This window comes from Bactrocera dorsalis, chromosome 3 (genome assembly GCF_023373825.1).
Source record: "Bactrocera dorsalis isolate Fly_Bdor chromosome 3, ASM2337382v1, whole genome shotgun sequence".
NCBI lineage: Eukaryota > Metazoa > Arthropoda > Insecta > Diptera > Tephritidae > Bactrocera > Bactrocera dorsalis.
The window spans coordinates 1,360,259-1,384,252 of NC_064305.1; the positions used below are offsets into that span (position 1 = coordinate 1,360,259).

Here is a 23,994-nt window from a genome sequence, read left to right on the forward strand (position 1 = left end):
TCGGCTTTTTATAAAAGTTTATGTAATAAGTATGCAAATATATTTCCACGTTCATACATTTCAACTCCTTCACCGACATTATATTCTCGCCTACTCGCCGCACATTGTTTCTCTTCCTCACTGACAACCTTTAATTAAGTCGAAAATGTAGAACTGTTGAACTCAGTCTTGAGAGGCGTTTATTTGGCACATGCCGCGCATAATATTTAGTTTAATCACCCGTATCGGTTAAGTAAATATATCAGGTGTGCACACAGAAAAATTTTGTCGGGGGTTTTGCGTTAAAAATTTAAGATTTCATACTACGGGAGAACACACGTCCGCCGAATGGATCGCGAAGCAAGACACCAGGGATACAATAGCGCTTTGTCTAAGTCAGAATCAGCATAAATTCCACCAATAAACTAAATTCCACCAGCATTAGGATCAGTAGTCCCTCTTTCCCAATAATCCCTTTCTCGACGGAGAAAAATTACATTCTATAAGTCTTTCAGTATTCCCATCCTATTATACGGCGCAGAAACATGGGCTAAGATGATCCGAGATGAGAAAGCAATTGGAGCATTCGAAAGAACTGTTTTCCACAAGATCATTGGAGCTGTCTGCATGGGCAATGTATATCGAAGAAGTTGAGACCGCGATCTGTATGAGCTCTTCGGCGGCTTAGATATAATTAAGTGCATAAAAGTCCAACAAATGCGCTGATTCGGTCATGTCGTTCGCATGGAAGATGATGCTCCAGCGAAATACTCGACACGCATGGGTGAACAACGGAAGCAAGGACGGCCACGCATCCAGTGGAAGGACCAAGTGCACAGCGACCAGTGTGCTTTTGGAATGCACAACTGGCGTGACCCCACAAACGATAGGGGCAGACTATCGAAGTTATGTAGTCTCGGCCCGGATCAAGACAGTAGTGCCAAAGAAGAGAAGAACAGTCGCTGATCTTCGGATCTACTGTCTAAAATTCTTTGCTGCTGCAAAAAATTTAAGATTTAAAAGTGATACGATCTCTAAAGAGCCACGTTCCTGTGAAACACGAATCTTTGGAAACAAATTTTTTATCGGCAATATATTGAAAAAGGCAAGCTTTTATGGAAAAAATCGAAAGTTAGTAGATAAATTATATACTATTTGGATTGTCGAATTTATCATTATAACCCCCAAATACCCCGTTGGACCGTACGCCTGTGAAAATAGATGTGTGTATGTGGTAAGTGGGCGGACTCGGCAGCTCAGGGTAGTGATTTTCCAATAATTTCATATAATTTATAACTGAGTTGTGAGGTGATTGTGGGATAGTAAAACAAAAACCAAACTGCATTTAATATGGAATTTGCTAAAACGTCGAGACTTTGCACCGGAAGTCAGCTAGTGCTTCTTAAATTATTTATTTCTAACATATTTGGCATATTCATAGAATGTCTTGATAAAAATCCATATTATCTAAAAAGAAAATCACAGCAAATGACTGTTATCTAACGCTTAACAATGGCTGAACTCTTCCAACAACGCCGGAGTTCAAAATCTCTGGATCACTGCACAGTCCACACATTGTCACATTGCACGAATGACCTAAATACCAGGCTGCAAGGCTGCAAACATGGCGCGCACCGCATTGGACCTGGCCTGCAGCCGCGTTGCCAGAGTAGAAAATGAAATGAAAAGCCGCTGTGCAGAAGCGAGAAAGCAAGAAGGACGACCACTTACCGATCGCAAATTACCAAAAGACGACATTTCACATTTGCGGCATTAGATGGATAGTTGTGCGGGTTGTAATAGCCAACAAAGCAACAACAATGAACACACATAGCAGCAGCAACAATGTAATACCGCATTTCTACGGACAATGTACGAAATTGGCAAGTTGTTGAGAAAGCAGAAAGCGCAAAGAAATGTTGCCGATCAAAAACACTAAGCGGCGGCGGGGCAAAAGAGAGGCATAAACGACTGCTGTGTGCACTTACAGTTAGCAGATATCTTAGAGACAACAATAGCGATAACAATTTAGGAAAACAAATGTTGCTGTGGGTTTTTACGTCGCTTGCTTACAAAACGAAATGCTTGAAGTATTAATAGATACATAAATATTGCTGCGTAGAAATAAATATTTGACGCTTGAATCGACAGTTTTGCAAAATTATGTGGTACTCACATGCTTGGTGTCGTTTGTGTTTGATATTGTTGCAGCAGTGGCCGAAATTCAATGCAGACAATGTTGCTGAAACCTTTGTTGCTGTTGATGTTGCTGTTGTTAATGTTGTTGGTGATGCTGTTAATGTTGTTGTATTCAATGGTGTTGTTGTTGTTGCTTCTGCTGCTGTTAATGTTGTTGTACTTGTTATTTTGGATGTTGTTGTTAATTTTGTTGTATTTAATTTTGTTGGTGCTGTTTTTCAATGTTGATGTTATTTTTTATGTTGTTGTTGTTGTTGTTGCTTCTTGTTACTGTGTGCATTGAAGACTTTTATTGCTGCTGTTGTTGCCGTGGACCCGACGCAGTTACAAAATTAACTTATTTCTGCTGGAATTTGTTGTTGCTTTTGTTCAATTGTTATCAGCGATACCAGCTGCTCTTTTGTGCCGCCTGACCGCGTGATGCTTCTACTATTTATTATTTGCACTGCAGCGGCGGAGTCAACAATTACTTCATTAATTCGCCTGTTTTTTATTTGTTGTAATTCTTTTATTATTTTTTCGCTCGTTTTTGTATTTTTGCTCGCATTTATAACACTTTCGCCACCACTGTTACTTATAACACACACTTTTCACAGAAAATTTTCTAGATTCTCCCAGCCACTTTGTTGGATCACTTGATTTTTTTTTTTTCAATTTTATTTTTATTTTTCTTTTTCTTGATTTTTTACTTCATTTTCAATTAGCTTGTTATTTCAATTTTCCGCCGCTTTAATTGCCAGCAATCAGCATCATCTGCAAGAAATATCACCAGCCACATAAACAAAAATTCGCTGCAGCTTAATTAGCACCAACGGAGCGATGGATGGATGGCGACCCGGCCGCGCCGACAACCGCCAAACCGACGACGACCGTTGCAGGCAAACACTGCCGCAAATTAAAACAACAACAACACGCGCGAAAACTACAATGCACAATAAATATAAATAAATGTGTATATTTTGTGGCAACGACGCAAATTTCGCGATTAGCACAGTCGGGAGTCCAAAAACGCTGGGATAACGGCGTTGTGCTGCGGATTGGGTTGGCAATTGTGGTGTACTGTTGTTGTTGTTGGCAGCTAAACGGCGACTATCAGCGCCTGTCAATTCGGCTGGAAACTTTAAAAGGGTGCAGTCACAGTGGCGATATCCAATAAAATAATTTTTTCCTATTTTTTGTTGTTTGTGTGTCTTTTTGCTTGTTGCCTTGTTGCAAGCGCTGGTGTTAATGTTGTCACTCTGCGCAGACCGCTAATGAATTTCGTTGTATATATACAATGTTTCCTTGTTGCCGCCGCCGATTTTGTAGCAGATACTTTGTTCGCCAATCCTTTATCGCTTGCCGCACGTTGCACGTTGCTCGCTCACAGCTCAGTTCATTGTGCATTCACGTTTTATCGTGGCGCATGCTGTTGCCCGCCACCAAGCGTTGGTTCACAACAAAAATTGCAGTCTTCCCTATGTTGTTGTCAATGTTTTTGTTGTTGTTGCCAAGACTTTTTTACATTTATTGCGCTCGCGTTGACTCACTGCAACTTTTCCGCCAGCGGCTGTTAACGATCTCCACTGTACACTTGCCGTTTTTTGTTTGTGTTGTTGTATTGCGTTGTCTTCGCTTCTCTCTTTTGTTTTTTAGTATTCGCGCACGTTGCTCACACTCGTTGCATGTTAATTAGTCGGCTGTTGGCAATACTTTGTTGCTGTTGCCGCGTTGTTGTCGTGTTGTCTCACTGCTGCTGCGCTTGTTAATGTTTTTAGTGTTGTTGTTGTGCTGTAAATAGAAATCAAAGTGTTTTTTGTTTACTCGGGGCCTATTCTGTAACTCGATTCGAAAAAAAATTTACTCGAATTCGGATTTTGTATATTCTGTAACTCGATTTTCGGATTTTCAAGCCAATTTTCGGATAAAATATTCGATAGCTTTTGAGTTGTAGAAAGCAAAAACGAAAATTGTACGTATTTATTCTGGCACTGGGTGGTACAACTTTCGCATAATTATAAATCAGATCCGAATTTCGAATAGAATACATTTTCGAATCGAGTTACAGAATAGGCCCCCAGCTCGACATAAAGGTCGCCTTCAAGATTTGCAATTCAATTTCAATGTTTTGTTTAGTGTTTGGTTGTTGTTGTCGTTGTCGCTGTGTTATGTTGCAGCAAAGTGTTCAATTGTTTACATGATCGCTCTAGCACGATAATATATTCATGTTGCTGGCAACAACGCCTGGAAAGCATAACAATTAAGCCTTCAAACGAAAGTGTTTTGAGTTTTGTTTGTGTTAGAAATTTTGCATTCCGAAACGAAACCGAATGCTTACGAGAACCGTAACCAACGGAGCTGAGTCCAACACTTTCAGGGTATAACAGGTTACATGAATGGCTTTACTAGAGTAACTTTTAGTTAGCACTAACCTTTAAAAAAATTTGACTTCGATCATTAGTTTGAGAATTATATCATTGTGAGTGAAGCAACTTTTTTTGTTGAGAAAAAAATGGATAAATATTGTTTTTTGTTGGAAAAAATACATTTGATGCAAAAACTTGGCTTGCTGACGAGTTTTCGGATGCTACCCCAATCAAACCATGGAGAATTGGTAAGATGTGGGAAAATGAGCACCGAAAACGATGAACGCATTGGAAGCCCGAAAAAAGTTTTTACCGACCAAAACCGACCATAAAGTGAAGTTGGTACTCTTAGGAGATCAACTAAACGAGTACATCATATCATTCACGAATATATGGGTATGAGAAAGCTCCGCGCAAAGTGAGTGCCGCGGGAGTTCACTTTTCACCAAAAACAATGACGAGTTGATGAGCAGTGTTTGAAGATGTTCAAGCGTAATGAAACCGAGTTTTTACGTCGATATGTGACAATGACTGAAAAATGGCTCCATCATTTTACTCCGAAGTCCAATCGACAGACATCTGAGTAGACCGCATACGATGAACCCGCTCCAAAGCGTGGAAAAACGTATCAGGTAGCTGGCAAGGTTAAGTCGTCTGTATTTTGGAATGGAATAATTTTTAGTTACTGAGTTGAAAAAGGAAGTATCAGCAACAGCGACATTGAACTGTTGATGAACGAAATTGTCGAAAAACGGTATCATTTGAAGAAAAAGAAAGCTAAAGCGATGGTTAAAATCTAATTGGTCTTCGAATTGCTTCCGCATATAGATCTGGGCTCCAGCTACTACTTCCGGTTCTTAGATCTCAAAAGAATGCTTGCTTCATCGACTGAAGAGGTAATCGCCGAAACAGCAAAGAGCAAATCGTACTATAGAAATGGGATCGAAAAGTTGAAGGGTCGCTATAATCAGTGTATCGATTGTAATCAAGTCCTTGAATGGAGAACTGTATTATTTAACAAGATATCTTCACAAACAATCTTCAAATAAGTTTTCCGTTATCCGTTCGGATCACTATAAAAACTATTACTTTATATCAAATAACGTGTCAAAGGTTTTCAAGCTTCGGAGCACTTTTCTTGTTTACCAGCTTTCTGCACTTATGTACATATTTGGAATCTATTAATTTATGAATAATATTTTAATTATAATTTTTGCAGTTATTTTTTTTTTGTTTTGAATTAAAATCATAACGAGTTTGCATGCCGAAATCTTCTTAATCGATATACCCAAAAATAAAGCAATAAATTAGAAAACCGCTCCAATTTGGTACTTGGACATTACCAAAAGCAAGTGGAAATTTCCTTATTGAGGAAGAGTTATTTACCAAAATTGTTTAATATTTTTATGAATGGTAAAATGTTGATGATGCATAGGTATACCGTAACACGGATGACACTACTCACCAAATTAGAGGGAAAAGTTTGCAACTTGAAAGCTGTCTTAATATGGTTCCAAATATTGTTTTCTGATTTTAATGAAAATCGACGCGAAAAGAGAGCATCCACGTAATACCGGAGCCTGTTTTTTATAACACTTGCATTTAAGTGCTAATTTTCGGGACGAGCTCAAGCTTTCATTTAAGCAAACGCTGTGAAATATAGCAGCGACGTGAGAATTTGTTCATTCACGCATTTGCACATGCTTTGAAAAAATAATAGAAGTTTTTTTATATCTGCTGTGATATAATAAAATAGTTCTAATCTTAAAAAAGTTTCTATTAAAAAAGTTCATCAATCATACGGCTCTTCTGCGATAGTTCTATGCACAGATAAGCGGGTAAATAAGCGCGTAAATATGAGCTTGTCATATTTTATGATTAACAGTTAAACATATGGACATTCATAATTAAAAACTGAAAAAAATTCAAGTGACCTTGACGGTCTTTGTCGCTTGCTCTTTTTGCATACTTCCTACCAAGGTTTGTAGCTGGGCGCGTAAAGTGTCTTTTATCTACAACGCAAAGCGATTTTCTGTACACAGCCACAATCACTTGTATATAAGTAGACATAGAGTATATGTTTACATAACATAGTTTGCGTATTTTTATCTAATTAAAAGCAACAATAACAAATCAAGCATTATTGTCTACAGATACAAACGAGCTTAGCAGCTGAAACCACAGAAACTAATTAGCGAAAAAATTGGCAAAAGTAAACCGATTCAATTGAATCAATAGCAACCAAAAACACAACAAATAGACAACAAATGCAAATACAAATAGGCAACCGCAGAAATTATAAATGTAAAGTCAATTAATGACATAAATGTTGAATATTACGGTATTAACCAAAAACAAACTATCCGCTAACATTAAGAGCAACAACTGCGTAAATAAAGAATTGCCAATTCGGTGGATGCAAAGCGCATTTCAATTAGAAAAAATAATAAGCAAAATATTGTATTTCGAATATGTATTTCGAATGCGATGAAGCTTTACACCCTTCACAAATACAAAAGTTTCCTTAAAAGAACTTGATTTTGCTTGGTCTCTTTGTATAGCAGCTATATGCTATAGTTGTCCGATCTAAATAATTTCTTCGTAAATTGCATTATTGGTACAGAAAGTAAACAATGCCAAATTTCGTGCAAAGAACTCGTGAAATGAAAAAATTTTTCATGTAAACATTTTATTACGATCGTTCAGTTTGTATGCCAGCTATATGCTATAGTGGTCCGATCTGAACAAATCCTTTGGATCTTACACCATTGTCTTAGCAAATAATCCGTACAAAATTTCATGCAGAAATCTCGTCAAATGGAAGAGTTCTCCATACAAGCACTTGATTCCGATCTTCCTGTTTGTATGACAGCTATATGCTATAGCGGTCCGATATCGACCATTCCGATAAATGAGCAGCTTCTTGGGAAGAAAAGCGCAGGTGATTATTTTCACATCGATATCTCATAAACTGAGTTCGCCTATGCATACATGTGTCCTGTCTAGAGCATAAAAACTGCTGCAATAATAACAGCACTTTTGATTTTTTATGTTAGCAACATTTTGCTTCTATTTCAACTAAACATTTTCATTAGTCTGAGCGGGCTGCCATTAAAATGCATTTTAAGTGTCACAACAACAACGACAACAGCAGTACAAGTATTTGGCTGCTTGGAAAATATACTATGTGACGAGAAAAACCGTTTACCCCACAAACTAAAAACATGTGTAGGTATGTATGTATGCGTACAGCAACACATGCATACATGCGTCCACGGACATCATTAGTTAAAGCACCTGACTCAAAATGGGTTTGTCAAAAAAAAAACGTTAAAATAAATAAAAACTGCGCCGAAATGTCTCGACAAATATTTTCCCACAGCCCAAAATGCGTGCGTTATACAAAAACAAAAAATACACATTAAAATGCATTTTATTGCTATACTTTTTCACGGCTTGGAGTTTTGATTTTGTTTCTAAAAACTGCAGAAAATCATAATTCCGAGGTAATTTTATTCAATTAATACTGTGAAGGCCGAATATACAACAGCAACGTAGTATAGTATAATTAATAAAAATATATTCAGCTATTTATATTCTGCTTGGCATTTTTTAATATTGAATAATAACATTTCTAAATGATATTTAGTTACGGATCGGAGTTTTTATGTGTCTAAAAATTTTATAGAAAATTTTCATTTTTATTTTAATTTTTATAATTTTTACATAAAAATATATTTTTTGGCAGGATCAAATTTGACCCGGAATGACAAAACATACATTATTATTAAATTTGTTTAATCTTCTTAACTTTTGCAAAGAAAAGTTTTTTAGGATTTGCTATTCTTTAACACTAGAAAATTATTATTGCACATAAAAATATTTCGAAAGCCACGAAAAATCGAATACTAAATTATCAAATTTTGTGTGCATATATTTATGCACATAATTAAATCTCTTTGATCTCGAAAATAATATTTCACTCTTAAAAAGCACATTTTATGCTTTCAGAAAATAATTAACCTTTTTTTATAGGCAACTCACTCGCACTAACAATTAAAAAACCCAAAAATATATTTCACCTTTCTGATAATAAAATTTTAGACACACGCAATTTTTATTTACAAATTTTCATTAGATTTTTACACTTCTTCCACTTCTTATTCGTCACATTTACCGTTCACGACGCTGTTGCTAGCGCAACGACTGCAGGCAGACTGTTTTCGGCAGCACAAAACACCGGCGAATGCAACAGCTGCCACCTTCAACTCTAACCAGTTGCTGTTCTTGTTGTTATTGTTAGTGACAGCGGCAACGGCAGCTGAGATGCAATGCCAAGATACACAATAACAGCAGCAGCGCGCCTAAGCAAAGCAGCTGTCACAGTCGGAGAGCGATAAATAGGATGTTTAGATGCAACGCCAGCACGCAATTGACAACAAAAACAATAGCAATAGAGCATAATCGAACGAAGCGGCGCATAATTAGAACTATGCGAAATTTGGTAGAAGCAAAGCACCACAAATTCTCGACCTTTGCATCCACCACACTTGTGTGTGTGTGTGTTTTTGCGTTTTGTTTATTAACTAAGCGCCAACAATAACAACACTAAACCATAAAACGATTTTAATAAAATTGTGCACCTTTTTGACTACTCGCGTCGCAAAGTACACATGCACCCACCTCACAGCATTGCAGCAAAACAACAACAAAGTCTTCACAATATGCACCGTCTATAAACACTTTACGCATACATTTGTATATATATGTATGTATGCAGTACGGTTATATTAAATCACTTATTGCAACTCCGACGTTACTTTATCTTCACTGCGAGAGACGTGCAACATTCGTTGACGGCTCATCAATGACTGAAGCAACGAACGTGCCCCCTCGCTAAGGTAAACAAAAGTCTCGGCTGCTCGCTTGTATTTTTGCACACTCGTTCAGACACATGAATGAACATACATAAGTACTATATATGTGTGTGTTTAGGCTCACAATAGCTAAGACGATTTGCCTTTTGCATAAGGTGCTGCTAGTAGTGGTGAAGGTGACTGCTTAACCCTCAGCTGACTGACAAAGACAATTTTTAACATTTGAGCAGTATGATTATTATGTGTGTTGCAGTACCGCTAAACCTTTTGTCTTGGAACAACTTGAAAACGATCACGATTTTTTCAAGAAAATCATCTTCTCCGATGAGGCTCACTTTCATGTGAGTGGTGTGGTAAATAAACAAAAGTGCCGATTCTAGTGCGAAGAAAATCAACAAATCATTCACGAACAACTATTACCTGCCCCTAAATTAAAAGTTTGGTGTGATTTTTAGTCTTGTAGAATCATCGGTTCGTACTTTTTCGAAATGAAGCTGATGAAAGCATTACTGTCAACGAAAATCGGTATAGTTCGATGATAACCAACTTTTTCTAGCCGCAATTGGAAGAAGTTGATAATGAGAAAATCTGGTTCCAACAAGACGAGGTTACGTGAAGGACAGGAAGTGCGACAACTCAATTATTGTGAGAAAAGTTCGTAGATTGGATTATTTCAAGAAATTGTGACATTGAATGACTTCCAAGAAGTTGTGACTTAACATCATAAGGCTACTTCTAACGAGGTTATTAGAAGTCATTGATCTGGTAGTAAACCAGACTCTCTTCAAGCTTTAGAAGTCAATATTGAACGTGTCATTCATGATATACGACTTGATTTAGTGGCAAAAGTTTAGTAGTCTATTGTATATACAATTAATAAATATATGGAATAAGAGACATGTGAATATCTAAAGAAAACTCTATATATTTGCAGTTTCTTCTCAGGTATTTAAATACACAGTCGCCTTTAATGGGTTAAGGCATATTAGTACGTGCGTATTTGTTCTTGACTTTATTTTTATTGTTGCTTTACTACTAGTATCAACTTTTATGCGCCTACACAACCACCGCCAACTAATAAAAACACTCTCCCTCGCTCTCTTTTGACCAATTGGTACATGTTGCTACACACAATGTTGCCAGCAACATTTAAATGTTGAATGTTGCCTTTTGACTGTTTAAGCCAGCAAAACACACGATAACAGTTAATAGAAGTATTTTAAAACGCATTTCCTCGTAATAAAATCTTACCTGTTTAACTTTTTAAATGCAAGTGCCAACCTTAAATTCATTCACGCATCCCCTAGCGCAACTAATTAACACACAACAAAAAATCGTGGAAAACAACGGAGTTCAAACAATCATCTTCGGAACCGGCATTGGTGTTGGCACATAGTAGCTCAAGACACAGGTACACACCACGGGTTTTCATTTCAAATTACGCCACAGGGCGACGTACGCCCGCGGTGAGAAGGTCATCAGCGGTGGCGCGCAGACGTCGTCCATCAACAGACCGGCCAAGCCATTCAGCAAAGATATCAAAAGTACGAGACAGTTGAAAAGTGACTACGAAATCGGAAAGTGGTGTCTGGCGCGCAGCATTGGACGCCATCGAGCTCGTTGCGGGGCACAAGGTGCAGTACGTGCCCACTTAAATGACCGCAGTGTGCGCCCTCATGCGTACTTTTGGTTCTTTTTTTCATCTGCTCCGGCCATATGCGGCGATCGTGGCAGCTGTGCGTAGCGATGCTAATATGCAGCGTAATTCCATACGCTGCCAGAGGAGCACGCGGGTGAGCAGGCGCAACAGCAACGAGTTCAACCAAAGGGTTCAATTAAAGGCATGCAGGCGTTTTGTTTTTGATTTTTTTTTGTAATTTCATTACTTGTTTGTTATTATTTTTGTAATTTCGACTCTGAAAGTTCTTATAGTGCTGACCAGCGTTTCGGTGCCAGACGCATGCGCAGCCATTCTTGTGAGCAATTTAAATTTACAACCACATAAACCACTCACTTTTCTTGTTGCTGCCTCCAACGTTTTGCTCTTTGAAATTGCTTCCAAATATTTTCCCTGCCCATCGCAGTGGAGTGTGTGTGTGTTGTGGAGTATTTATTTTACCTTGTTTCACGTTTTTGTTTGTTTAGCCCAAAGTGAAAGGATGCAGCGCACACAAATGCTGGATGATAAGGATGCATCAGCATTTTACTTGATTGGTTTGTTTGTTTTGTTCTTGTGTTTGTGTATTTTTGTTGTGTTTGTGTATTTTTATTGTGTTTGTGTTGAGTTCGCTTGAAGGTGACGTGTAGGAGCGCGCCAAGACAAGTCAAGCAAACTACTTAAGTTCATAAATCAGTCGAGTTGTCAGTGTTGTGCATAAGCAGTTGCTCCACTTATGCTCTTTTGGTGGTCCATGTGGGTAAATAACTGTTGTAGATTAGTGCAACGAGTGTGGCAAGTAGACTTACATAGGCGCTTCAAAGCAAGCGAAAGGATTAAGTTGCACGAATTTGAGAAAGTAAGGAAAATTAAGATTAACTGATAATTGTTGGAGCAAATATTTACGAAATACTAAGAATATAAGAAGATCCTTCTTAGAAAAAAACATAGAACAGACAGATGAAGCACGTTCGATTTGCTTTAAATTAAGAACTCACGATTTTGAAAATCATAAAAATGCATTAATACAATATTCATGCCCATACATATATACATACATATTTTTAGACACTGGTAGTCATTTAAGAATGTTCTACCGTGTCTCAAAAGATGTTTTCTGAGAACTTTTCCATCTTAGCGCGTCTGGAGGCCAAATACATAACAGTATAAGCTCCTCTCTAACAATGGCAAAAGCGGCCGAAAGCCAAAAGCATACAAAGTGGTCACACACACAAGCGTATCGCTTTGTTGGAACAAGTATTCGAACGCCAGCCATGCCGTTACGCCCACAACAGTTTGTTGGTGGCGCTGGTGTTGATGCTGACGGTTGCGCCAACAACACTGGCAACGACACGAATTGGCAATTTGTTAAAATTTTATTGCAGAAAATGTGAAAACGCGCAGCACCAAAACTTAGCACACATGCGCACATTCATGTACATACATATATGTCTTTAGATATGTACATATGTACATATGTATGAGCGAAGATCGGAAAGCACATTTTCATTTAAACACCAACGCGAATCAAGCGTTGTTATGCTCTAGCAACATGTTGCTACAGAGTATAATAATTTTGTTCACTTAACGGTTGTTTGTATCCGAGTTGGATATAGGGTTATATACATATATACATATGCAAATAAGCAGGATGATGAGCAAAACTCAAGATATCTTGAAGAAGATTGGTACACATGTTCCTTGGCACTATAAAAGCACAATGTCCCCATATGTAAACAAAGGTTGTGAACTTGGCTAAATATAAACAAATATGTCAATGACCCATAAAATGTAAACAAAGGGGTCATTGACCTCATAATGTTAATGAAGAAGTCAATCTACGAACATAATACTCAGTTCGGACACCTACAGAAGTGTAAAGATTTTTTTATATTCTTTAATGTTATAAGAAGTGCCCCTGTAAAGGGTATAAGGTCTTCGGTGCTGCTGAAGTTAACGTTTTCTTATTTACTATAAAGTTTTGTTACACTTGAAAACCCCTCAAATGGCAAGAATATACAATGTTCGGTAACACACTCAGTTAACCCATCCTTACTAAGTTTCTTTTTTGTTTGGAGAAACAGGAAGCCAAATGAATTTCGCACATTCTGCCGCGCAGCTAGGCAGTGATAGTTTCCGAATGTAGCGGCAATTAACCCGCCGCGTGAGTGTAGGTCAAGTTGCCGCCACTCGACACGCGGCACTCGCTGTGCAAATACACACACTCGCGGGCACATGCCGGCACAATGAAGAAGAAGCGTGCGGCCGCGACATGCGAATCGTTTCTTTATTATTATTATCAGCAGCAAGTGGCCATTATTTTCGCGCACATTTTTATATTTCGGATCTTTTTTGAGCATATTTGTGGCGATTATAATTGCCATGGAGTAGCACGGCAGCGGCGGCTTACAAATGAAATGTGGCAGCAGACAGTCGCTGAGTAGCCATTAGTTGCGTCGATGTCTTGTCGATGTCGCGTTGTTGTTGTGATTATTGTTCACCAAAGTCGTTAGCCAAGTTAACAAGACGATGCTGCGTTGTTAAGACTGAAGCTGAAGGCTTTTTGCCGTCGCGATAGATTTTAGTGTTGCTTCTTCTGCGAGGCATTGCGACTGCGCAGATTCTGAGGCCTTTGTCACACTTCATTTCACTTCCTCCATAAGTTAACTGCTCGATTGTCTTCAGGTGAAAGAGCAATTGTGCAGACATTAATCTGGTGAAATGGGTGACAAACGCAACATGTTGCACAGCGGAGCTATGAAAGAGAACGGTATAAATATTTGTATGTTTGTAAGTAGGCACTTAGTTACATGCATATTTAAGCTTAACAGTCACGCCAGATTGGCAGAAGAGTTTTATATTATTTACAGAAGACAGCGTAGTCGAAGAACCCACCACTCTTACGAGCTGCCTTCGAGCCGTTTTGGTTTGCACTTTTATACCCTGAACAGAGTATATTAAGTTTGCCACGAAGTTTCTAACACCCAGAAGGAAACGTCAGAGACCCTATAAAATATAGCTATATACTAACACATCGCGGCGCAGGAGTCACCTAAGCACTGGCCAGACCCGGCACTGCTTTTCTTTTATAAGGTCAGCCAGCTCCCCTTTTGTATTCCAAATCACATCAATCGAGACCCGAGAGTCACCCAAGTACTGGTCAGACACTGCTTTCTTTTATAGAGCCAGCAGACATCCAGCTTCCCCTAAAGTGAATTTGTGACCGTAAATCTTTTCCATATCTTAGAACAGAAAATTTGAAAATGTTTTATAATACATAAAAGGTTTACAGCTTAAAGAATTTTAGACCTTGGAGTTTATACACTACCCAGAAACAATTTGACACTTCGACTAATAAATATCTCTCACTGCATTCGGTTCCTTTTCATGTGACGGTTTCAATTCGCCAAAGTAGCGGTTTTCATTACCACTCCGTTAGCATAAATGTCAATACATCAACACATTTGCAACATTTTATTAAATAAATCATCATTGTCAACAACAACAACAACAACGTCTAAATTGAAGACAACATTCATTCATTAGCCTATCCACACGACAATCTGACTCGCATGCACCTCTTGGTTGCATGTGCAACGCATTGACACTCGCGTGCAGCCACTCACAACAACGCCGCTTCCAGCGCCGCGCAACGTATTCAAGCTGTTATCATGCGCAACGCCGCCAAATGCCCGTCACCAGTTTTTATTCCTCTGCAACTCTCGCAGCCATGTGCCCACATACATATGTATCTACTTGTGTATGTGTCGGTATCTATTGAAAGCGCATGCTCCAGCGCGTCGTCGCCATTAGCCGCACAGTTCCTGCATCGACATTTCAGATTGTGCGCCAAGGCGAAGCGTTAGTGCGTTGTTATGCGCTAACGAAGTTGACATTTTGACATATGAACGCGGAGCATGCAGTTGTTGGCGATATTCGCGCATGCTTCATTTAAGCTCTTCACCTTGTTGCTGCCTCGCATGCAGCGCCACCTTCAACCGGCTGCGCAACCGCCATAAACTGCACGTCCGACATGTTGCAGCTGCAGTTGCCACTCTCGGGGTAAGAATTTAAAATAACTGGTTCACTGCTGCAGAAATCAGAGCAGACATATGTATGTTCGAATCGACGTGTCAAGAAATACAAAAACGTAAATATTTCAGCGATAAAAAGTACTTAGCAATAAATTCCTGCAGCCGATCAACGCTGGTTGACGTGACATTTGGTTGCTGCGGTGGCGTTGGCGGCCTGGCGGTAGGGCGGTGCACATTCGCATTCAATTTGCGGTTGCATATTTGTTTTGAGAACTTTACAGCTGCAAAATGTAGTCACGCAGCGCCTTCGAAGTTATTCACTCGTATTTTCAATTGATTTTCGGCTTGACGTGTCTGGCTTCAGCTAAGTGGTGAACTTACTTGGTTGTAGACTGTATTTTTTAAATAATTTTTAGTTCTACAACTATAAAGGCAAAACCCTTTTTTGCAAAATTATTATATTTTATTCTACCTACCTGCAGTTCTCTTCAAGGATCGTACGCTGATGATAGCGACTCTTCACCTTCTCGATACCATTTTTGTAGTACAATTTGCCCGTTACTTCAAAATAAGCCTCAGTTTCGGCGACATACTCTTCATTCGTTGAAAATTTCTTTCCAGGGAGCATTCTTTTGAGATCTAAGAACAGGAAAAGGTTGCTGGGGGCCAAATCGAGAGAATACGGAGGATGCGGAAACAAGTCGAACTCAATTTCAAGGTAGCCAATAAAAATTATTCCATACGCATCCTTAAATACAGAGGCCAAAACCTTGCCCGTCAACTGTTGCGTTTTTCTACGCTTTGTAACGTCTTCAGTCCACTGGGATGACCGTCGATTGGATTTCGGAGTGAAATGATGGAGCTAAGTTTCATCCATTGTCACATATAATGCAAAACCTCGGGTTCGTTATGCTCGAACATCTCCAAACACTACTCAACTCGTCGTTGTTCTTGGTCAAAAGTGGGTTCGCATGACACCCTCTTTGCACAGAGCTTTCTCATACCCAAATAATCTTGAATTATATGATGTACACTTTCAGTTGATATCTTAAGAGTGCCTGCTAGCTCGAACAACTTCAGTTTAGGATCATCCAAATTTATTTTATGGCCTTTTTTGATATTTTCGTCGGTACAATCTCCTTTGAGCGTCCTCTGCGTTAATCGCATTCGATGCTCATATCATCAGATCTAAACTTAGCATACCAATCCTTGATAGTTAATTTTCCTAGGGCAGGGTCCGGAAGCTCAGTGTCAAGGCAAGGCAACTTTTCTCTGCTGCAAAAATATATGAATATTTCATTTCTAAGTCATATAAAGACGGAATTAATTTTTATAGCTGGTCTTATTTTATTTTTTTCTGTACTAGAAAACTTCAAACACCTTTTCTAATCGTGCATATACCGAGGTTCCATATGCCAGTATAGAGGAATAATAAAAATTAGTTAGTGTAAACTAGTGTAATAAATATGAACCGTACGTTTGAATTAGAAAATCACCCATTATAACAGTATATTCCATACAATAAGACAGAATTGAAGTCCTTAAACAAAACATTAAATAATTAAGTAAGCAAATTAAGTTTATGTACAAGAACACTCATGTTAAACTAGCGCTAATACAAAAATAAAAAAAATTACAAACTTTTTGAGTTAATTCCACTACATTTCGCTAAAGCCAACATAAAACTAATGTCTCTTATCTGTGGTTTTATTTCGGTTGATGCTCGAACTTTATAGTTTCGCCTTAACTAATGAACTCGACTCGACGGTGGTTTGATGCGACGACGCTTCTGCGCTACTCTTTTTGCTCTCCGCCAGCCACTGCTCCTCGGTAAGCAAATTCCCTGCGGCGAAAATATTGTTCGGGTCGAGTTGTCTTTTCGCCGCCAGATACAGTGCACTGCCGGATTTGGAAACGGTATTCTCGTACCATTGGCTGCGTATTTTACCAACACCATGATGATGCGACAGCGAGCCGCCCGAGGCGAGTATCTCGTCGCGCGCACCCGTCTCAATCTGCTCAAATGTGGCGACAGGATCGGCAATGCCGGTGTGCCTAAAGCCGAAATAGAAGTAAACGCAAGCGCCGGCGTCGTAGGTCTGCGTTACGCGACAGGAAATGATGAAGTTCTTAATGCTACGCTTTTGACATTCCTGAAATACAGAGATAATTAACGGCTTTGGAAAATGGAATCAACATTTTGAAAGTGGAGGAAAACAGGAAGTGCCACGCTGTGTATTATGTACACAAAGCGACATTTTTTGCCCTCACACCAATCCCAAACTAAAATTTTTTGCACAAATGACAAACAACTCACCGCTTCCACGCGGCGCTTCACATTCCGACACAACGTGCTGCAGCGGTCCCATGGCACAGAAGTCTCAAAGGACTCCGCAACGATCTCTTGGTTCAATGCGAAATCCTGCAGCGAAGTAGAAATATTTATTATTACAAAAACCGTCGGATTTCTTTTGTTGCTCACACTCACCCTTATGTACGCTATGACGAATGTTAGTATGTAGCCACGTTCGCCATTATCACCACCTGCCGGAAATCCTTTAAACTGCTTTGCAATCTGATAAATGAGCGCCTCCTCTCGTCGCACATCTTCCTCATTACCCTCAAATAGCAAAGTTGCCGCACACATTTTCGTTAAATCCAAACCCTTCCAAGCCGTGATGTAGGTTTTCTTCAATGAATCCAGCAAACCAGCCAACCAGCCTCGCACTGGCTTCAGTGTTTGTCCCATAACGAATTGTTCGTTATCCACTAACCGCACCGACGCCGGTTGGCAGCGGCGGCGCGCAACTTCCCGCATAAATTGTACACCGCTCTCGAAATCGGGGAAAACCAGCGAGCCATAACGTTTCACGGCGGGCAGTGGACGCACTTTCAGTACCACCTCAGTCACAACGCCTAGAGTGCCTTCGGAGCCCATTATCACATGGTTGAAATCCGGACCGCACGATACACGCGGCGCCATGCACTCACGTTCTAGCACCGCTCCAGACGCGGTAACCATGCGCACGCGCACCACCAAATCCTCAATATTGCCGTAGACGTTCTTCTTCATGCCAGAGGCGCGTGTCGCCACCCAACCACCGAGTGTGGAGAACTCATAACTGTCCGGTTCATGACCCACCGTCAAACCGAGTTTTTGCAATTCGCGCTCCAAATCCTGTCCCACAATTCCCGCCTCAAAGCACACAGTCAAATTGGCTTTATTCAACCACAGCATACGATTCATCTGTGACGTATCCAAGACGCAGATCATACGTTGCTCCGCTTGCGGACAAGTAATTGAGCCAGACACAGAGGTGCCTCCGCCATACGGTATAACCACAACATTATGTCTATTGGCGAGCGCCACAAGCCGCACCACATCCTCGTGGCTGTGCGGCCAGACGACTATGTCGGGAATACGCTTGAATTCATTGCGCCAAAGATAGTAGATATCGTGCAGCGTCTGACCGTGACAGCGTATGAGTCGGTCCTCGCCAGACTGCGAGCTCGTCAGCTTAGTTGCTTCGAGTTCGCGCACAAAGGGCGCATTCACGGTGGGTGCCGGAAACTCGGTAGGCATTTTCGGAGAGGGTAAATTCTTCTCGATACGCAAATTGAATTTACTGTAAACCCATTCGGTGAAGTAGGGCAACATGCAGCCTTCAAGTGGATACCTGTGGAAAAGACGAAAAGCTACAGTTTTCCATACACTGATACGAAAGTTTTATTGTTTGTATGTACATATGTGAGTTTGTTGTCAGCGTGCAGAATTAGAGTACGTCTCATGTGCTCTACGCCGGTTCAATGATTCATTCAGACGCTAATTTAGCGAAGTCACAGGAAATATCCAATATCGCCACCAAACTGACTGTGCTGACAATTGTAGCCACAAAACTCTGGCTAATACTAGTTTCAGCATAAACAACACACACGCTTACATACATACAAACAATAAAGTCATTATGTAGCCTAAATAGAGCCAGCAACAGAAATAAACGTGTCTACACAAGCGCGTAAACAAACAAGAAGACGAGCTTCATTACATACTTGTCACCCTTGAAGCCGATGATGCCATTGTCCACATAGAACTGTGAGTCTTTGTAGCCCCAGCCGTACCACTTCAGCACGTCCTGACTGCAGCCGACCCGGAAACGATACAGATATGTGTTTTAATACAAATTTTCGTTAAACTTTCTTAAGTACTCACCGTCGCAGCGGATACACACCCTGCACTTGCCGCGAGAAGCGCTTATCCAGCAGCACAGTGGCGGCCGCAGCGACCGGCTCTTTGGCGTCGCCTAGTTTGGCGCTGCAGTTGTTGCTTCTGCATTCGCCGGCACTGTGGCTCCCGCAGCTGGGGGCTTGAGGCAGCGCGTTGAAGCGTATATTTGCGGTTGCCATGCTTAATAATAATGCAGTTTTTGGTTTAGTTTTTGAAAATTTCACTAACAAAATGCAATTGACTTGTGTTGACGTGCGTCTCTCTCCTAGTGTGCGTGTGTGTATGAAGTATGTATTTTTAAACAGCTCCGCCGCCTTGCGCGCACTTTGTCCGTGTCTTGCTCACGCACAAAAATCGATTTTTTTCAATCCGTCGCCAAATAAGCTTTCAGCCTGTGGATTTCACGTGTTTTTTCCCTGCTTTCAGTTGTATTATTTATTAATAAATTATTTGTTTTGTATTTGCTTTAGTAAGCGCTTATTTCTCAGCAATTTTCATTCAACTTATGCACTTTGTTTTCGAAGGTATTTTTCCCTAAGTTCGCCAGCCATTCAGTTATGCTGTTAAGCACACACGTTGTCGCCTGCCGTTCAACTAACTAAACTCTAGTAGGTCTAGTGAGTAGCATTTCAGGGGTGTGCAGCGCTTTCGTGGGCAAAGCGTCAAAGGGAGGCATTTTCCTGTCATATAATGAGTGATTCCAAGCAGTGCCGGCACTCAGTGAGCACGCCTAAAAGCGCTCAAGTAGAGCGTCATCTGCTTTGAAATGCGTGAGAGCGAAGGCGTATGGCTAAATGGTTCCTAATGTAAATTGAAATTCTACTCTTGTTTAATTTTTTTGCACAGCTGTGTGGCCCAGTTTCGCACCACAATATATCGCACAGTACTTGTTGTATGTAAATACTGATATATGTATGTATATATATTGAAATGTTTATATATTTCAGGTCAGAAGCCAAGCCAAGGCGTGTGTGGTTAAATGCTGCTTGTATTTTTTTTTTTATTTTTTTATCAACTTATTTCTTTGGTTAAAAAATTAAAAGGAAAGGGCAGAGCCGATAATGGAAAAGTGTTTCGTTAGCGATCTAAGGAGTTTATCGAGTCCAAAATTATAAAAATGCATAGTTGGCAGTTAAAAATTAAAAACAAAGTTATAAAAAATTGTTTACGCCTTGCTTATTTCATTAAGGTCATACATAATATCCACCTATCCACCTTTTTTCATACACTTATCAATCCTACATTGGCTCAAAGTCCACCAGACGTTCAGTATGCATATCACTTTTCCATTTAAAAGGCGTTCAATTGAATTGTGTTCGTTCGATTAGCTTATTGTGATAATTAAAAATATATAAAAAAAAATAAAAAGAAAATAAAACAAGGTAATTGCGATAAACTCATGATCCACTTTGCCACGTTTTTTCTACATGCTCATATGTGCGCATTGAAAAACTTGATTACAGTTAGGAATGCGTAAAAAAATAATAAAATTATGCGACTATTCACTAAACTATATTTTATTCCTGAGCTTTAAACTGACACTAAACTATATTCTATTCCTGCTTGCTGAACACACGCCATAATGGCTTCGTGTGATATCACCTTTATGAGCCTTCAAGTCGTGCATCAAAAATTTTTATGCGCGAAACGGATAATGTTAAAATCAACAGGTCATAAAATTATAAACTTAAACAAATAAAGTTTAAGTGCAAGGTGTGAGCATACCGAAATTAAAAAATGCCTACATTTTTCTTAGACGAGTCTGCACATTAGAGCGGGTTGATTTACAGGAAGCCAAAAAATTGAAAAAATGCGTTTTGAAGAAATTTTCTACAAAACATTCAAAACAACTTAATTTAGAACAAGAGATTATGGGTCTAAGATGATTTTCGAGCCAGCGATTTTCAGAGCTTATTTTTTACAGTATTCCGTGATAGCCGAATAAAATTTGATAAGTAGGCGCATTTTGATATTATTTTGAAATCGATAAGGTGGTATAACCCCATCACATTCTCCGGAATAGCCGGAGAGAGTCGAGGTACATGCTGCTTGGATCCCCTTTAATCGGCCTTTTCAGGCAAGGAAACGAAAAATAGTTCGGAGAGACAACATTTGGGCTGTAGGGCAGCTGCGGAAGCGTTGGAATGCCAACTTTAGTTAGGAAGCTGTTCATCAGAAAGGCAATGTGAGCCAATCGGCTACGATCTTGTCTTGCCGGACCCGATTGACCCTTCATTTGAGTCTTTTGAGGGCTTTCACGTAAAACTTGGCGTTGACGGTTTGTTCAGGAGGAACAAATTTATGATGGACGATGCCTTTGATGTCAAAAAAGACAATGAGCGTCATTTTCGCCGATTATTCAGATTTTTCAAATTTCATCTTAAAAAATTGCTGGCTCGAAACCGGTTTTAGACCCATAGTCCCTCATGCAAAGTCGTACAGATTGATCTGTAGCATATTTTCCGCATTCCCAAACTTATTGCAAAAAAATCGACCCCCACTAATGTACATCGTTACGTATACACTAGACGTGTAATTGGCTTGGCGGGTAAATATGACGCATACTGTTTCAAAGAAATCCATACACACTGCCAACCACATTTATATTAATACATAAAAATGTATATTACTGCGCCCCCTCCCAGCAATGACAACACACCATGTGCGCGCTGCTGATAAAAATCAGGCGTACGGCTACTTGGCTCTGAAAGTGGCGCAATTTCTGTATGACTAAACGCACTCTCGCAGTGAAGACGCTCCAAAGCGTTTCGGGCGATTAGCTCACTCCTTACACGCGGGGGTGGAAAATGAGTGCAAAAGCTGGCATTTACCGGCTAGTTGAAAATGTACGAAATATCAGCGGAAAATATGCGCACAAAATGGACTTATTTGAAGAGAACTACACCCGCTTACGCTCTGCTAGAAAAGACTCAAGAGAAAAATTAAAAACATGCTATCGCAAAAAGCAATATTGGAGCACTGTTATCACAATGTGTGGTTTAGATAAGAAGGTGTTGTTAGTGTGGGGAACCTTACAAGTTGAGCAGGTGTTGTCTTCAAACGCATTAACACATAATTCAATCTTGTGCTTTGGCCTAATTTCTTTCGATAAATTGGGTACTTTACGGCGGTCCAAAGTTATTACTGATAAAAGCAAGTTTTAGGGTACTTTTTTCATGTCTGGTGTTTTTTATTGTTGTTTAAACTAAATGCTGTAGTTGTTGTGGAAGTAAAGGGTGTCACAAAATGAACGTAAGATTTAAATTTCTCAACATTTATGTAATGTTAAAATTTTGACAAACCAAAAAAAAGACAAAATCGACAGCTGACAGTTTAAGCTTAGTAAAAATGGAGCGATACATAATGAAACAACGTGTCTTCAAAAAACATGTCTAAAAAAATTAGTAACAATATTTCAAAAATAACGCAGTTCAACTGCGAAGAAGAATCGCTGTAAATTTAAATCTTGCGTTCAATTTGGGACACCCTGTATATTGTAATATTTGAAAATATTGATTTTTTTTATTTTCGATACAAAATATAGAAACTTTAACAATTGTAAACCTTGCGTTAATTTTGGGACACCCTGTATTTTTTTAATATTGGATTTTTCTTTTATTTTTTATACAAAATATGAAAACTTTTTATTTTCAAATTTATGAACACTTTGAAAAACTTTTTTATTCTCCAAAATTCAGTGCGGCATAAATGAGCCCTTCAATTAAGGAACCAACCTTGAGTCAAAGTTTGTTTTAGGTTATGCACGTAGCACTGTTATTATTATTTTATGCTGCCTTACTTTTTAAATATGCACTTAAACCACTACACATGTAAATTCAATCAAATAAAACCTTAGAATTATCACACTTGCTTTATTATTAGTTAGACCTCACAGCTGACGCTTTCACACAGTTAATAATCATGCACAAGCAATGCCGACACAAACTGAAAGAATTTCACTTTTCAGAGGTCACAAAGCGCCGACGTAACCTTCGAATTGGGACTTCAATTTTTGAATTATTAACTGCCTGACTCACGAGGGTTCCCGCGACTGCTGCTTTTCTTAAGACAATGCAAGCGCTGCACTAAAAAATCTATAAAAATTCACTTTAGAATTCGGTGTATACAAATGTATGTATGTTTGTATATAAAATACATGAAGCACAAAAATGTACGCGTTCTTTTCGAACACACTTTGTCGCGTCAAATTCAAATGCCTCGCTGGAATACGCGCCCTTCGCCATGTAAATCGCAACTGGCAGCCAGCAATCTGCGACTTTATCAGTTTCAACGCCCGCCAATGTTGTGTGAATGCCGATGAAACCAACCACATACATACATACAAACATATTGTGCGTTTGTGTTTGTTATTGTTGTTATATTTGTTAAACACACATACACAAGAAATTGGCAAATATTGTATTATAGAGTTTTAATGCTTTTACAATTGTTTTGGTTTTATTGTTTTATTAATCCCTTCTAAAAGGCGGCATACTCGTGCCCATACAGTCGTATAATGAGTGCCGGATTGTGATCAATATTTGCAAACATTCAAGGTATCGATATCCGTATGCGCACTTATGAATGCAACTACAAATATGATAATTTACAGTAAACTGTTTTAGATAAATATTTAGATACCTTTGGGTGTCGGCCAATAGTTATAAATGCAAGTGAA

At 39.3% G+C, this 23,994-nt stretch overlaps 1 protein-coding gene across 2 annotated transcripts; it reads right to left on the reverse strand.

Moving 5' to 3' along the window:
• Positions 1 to 16,414: 16,414 nt before the first annotated feature.
• LOC105230195 (alkyldihydroxyacetonephosphate synthase) lies at positions 16,415 to 23,594 on the reverse strand. 2 transcript variants are annotated; one of them, XM_049453491.1, is made up of 6 exons: positions 22,852 to 23,594; positions 19,302 to 19,732; positions 19,142 to 19,228; positions 17,580 to 18,768; positions 17,409 to 17,513; positions 16,415 to 17,244 (listed from the first exon to the last, which is right to left on the reverse strand). In XM_049453491.1, the coding sequence occupies exons 2-6, from the start codon at positions 19,493 to 19,495 to the stop codon at positions 16,822 to 16,824; spliced, it is 1,998 nt and encodes a 665-aa protein (XP_049309448.1). In that variant the 5' UTR covers positions 19,496 to 19,732; positions 22,852 to 23,594; the 3' UTR covers positions 16,415 to 16,821. The 2 variants fall into 2 exon arrangements, with proteins under 2 accessions (XP_049309448.1, XP_029407770.2); XM_029551910.2 differs by lacking the exon at positions 22,852 to 23,594 and having other exon boundaries at positions 19,302 to 20,135.
• Positions 23,595 to 23,994: the final 400 nt, after the last annotated feature.

What these genes read in the sequence shown, in the direction of transcription:
- LOC105230195 (XM_049453491.1), bottom strand. Translation starts at nt 19,495, where the DNA reads ATGGCAACCGCAAATATACGCTTCAACGCGCTGCCTCAAGCCCCCAGC. An exon ending in TCGTCATAGCGTACATAAGG is followed by an intron (nt 17,514 to 17,579) that starts GTGAGTGTGAGC and finishes ACTTCGCTGCAG; the next exon opens with GATTTCGCATTGAACCAAGA. An exon ending in TGAAGCGCCGCGTGGAAGCG is followed by an intron (nt 17,245 to 17,408) that starts GTGAGTTGTTTG and finishes TCTGTATTTCAG; the next exon opens with GAATGTCAAAAGCGTAGCAT.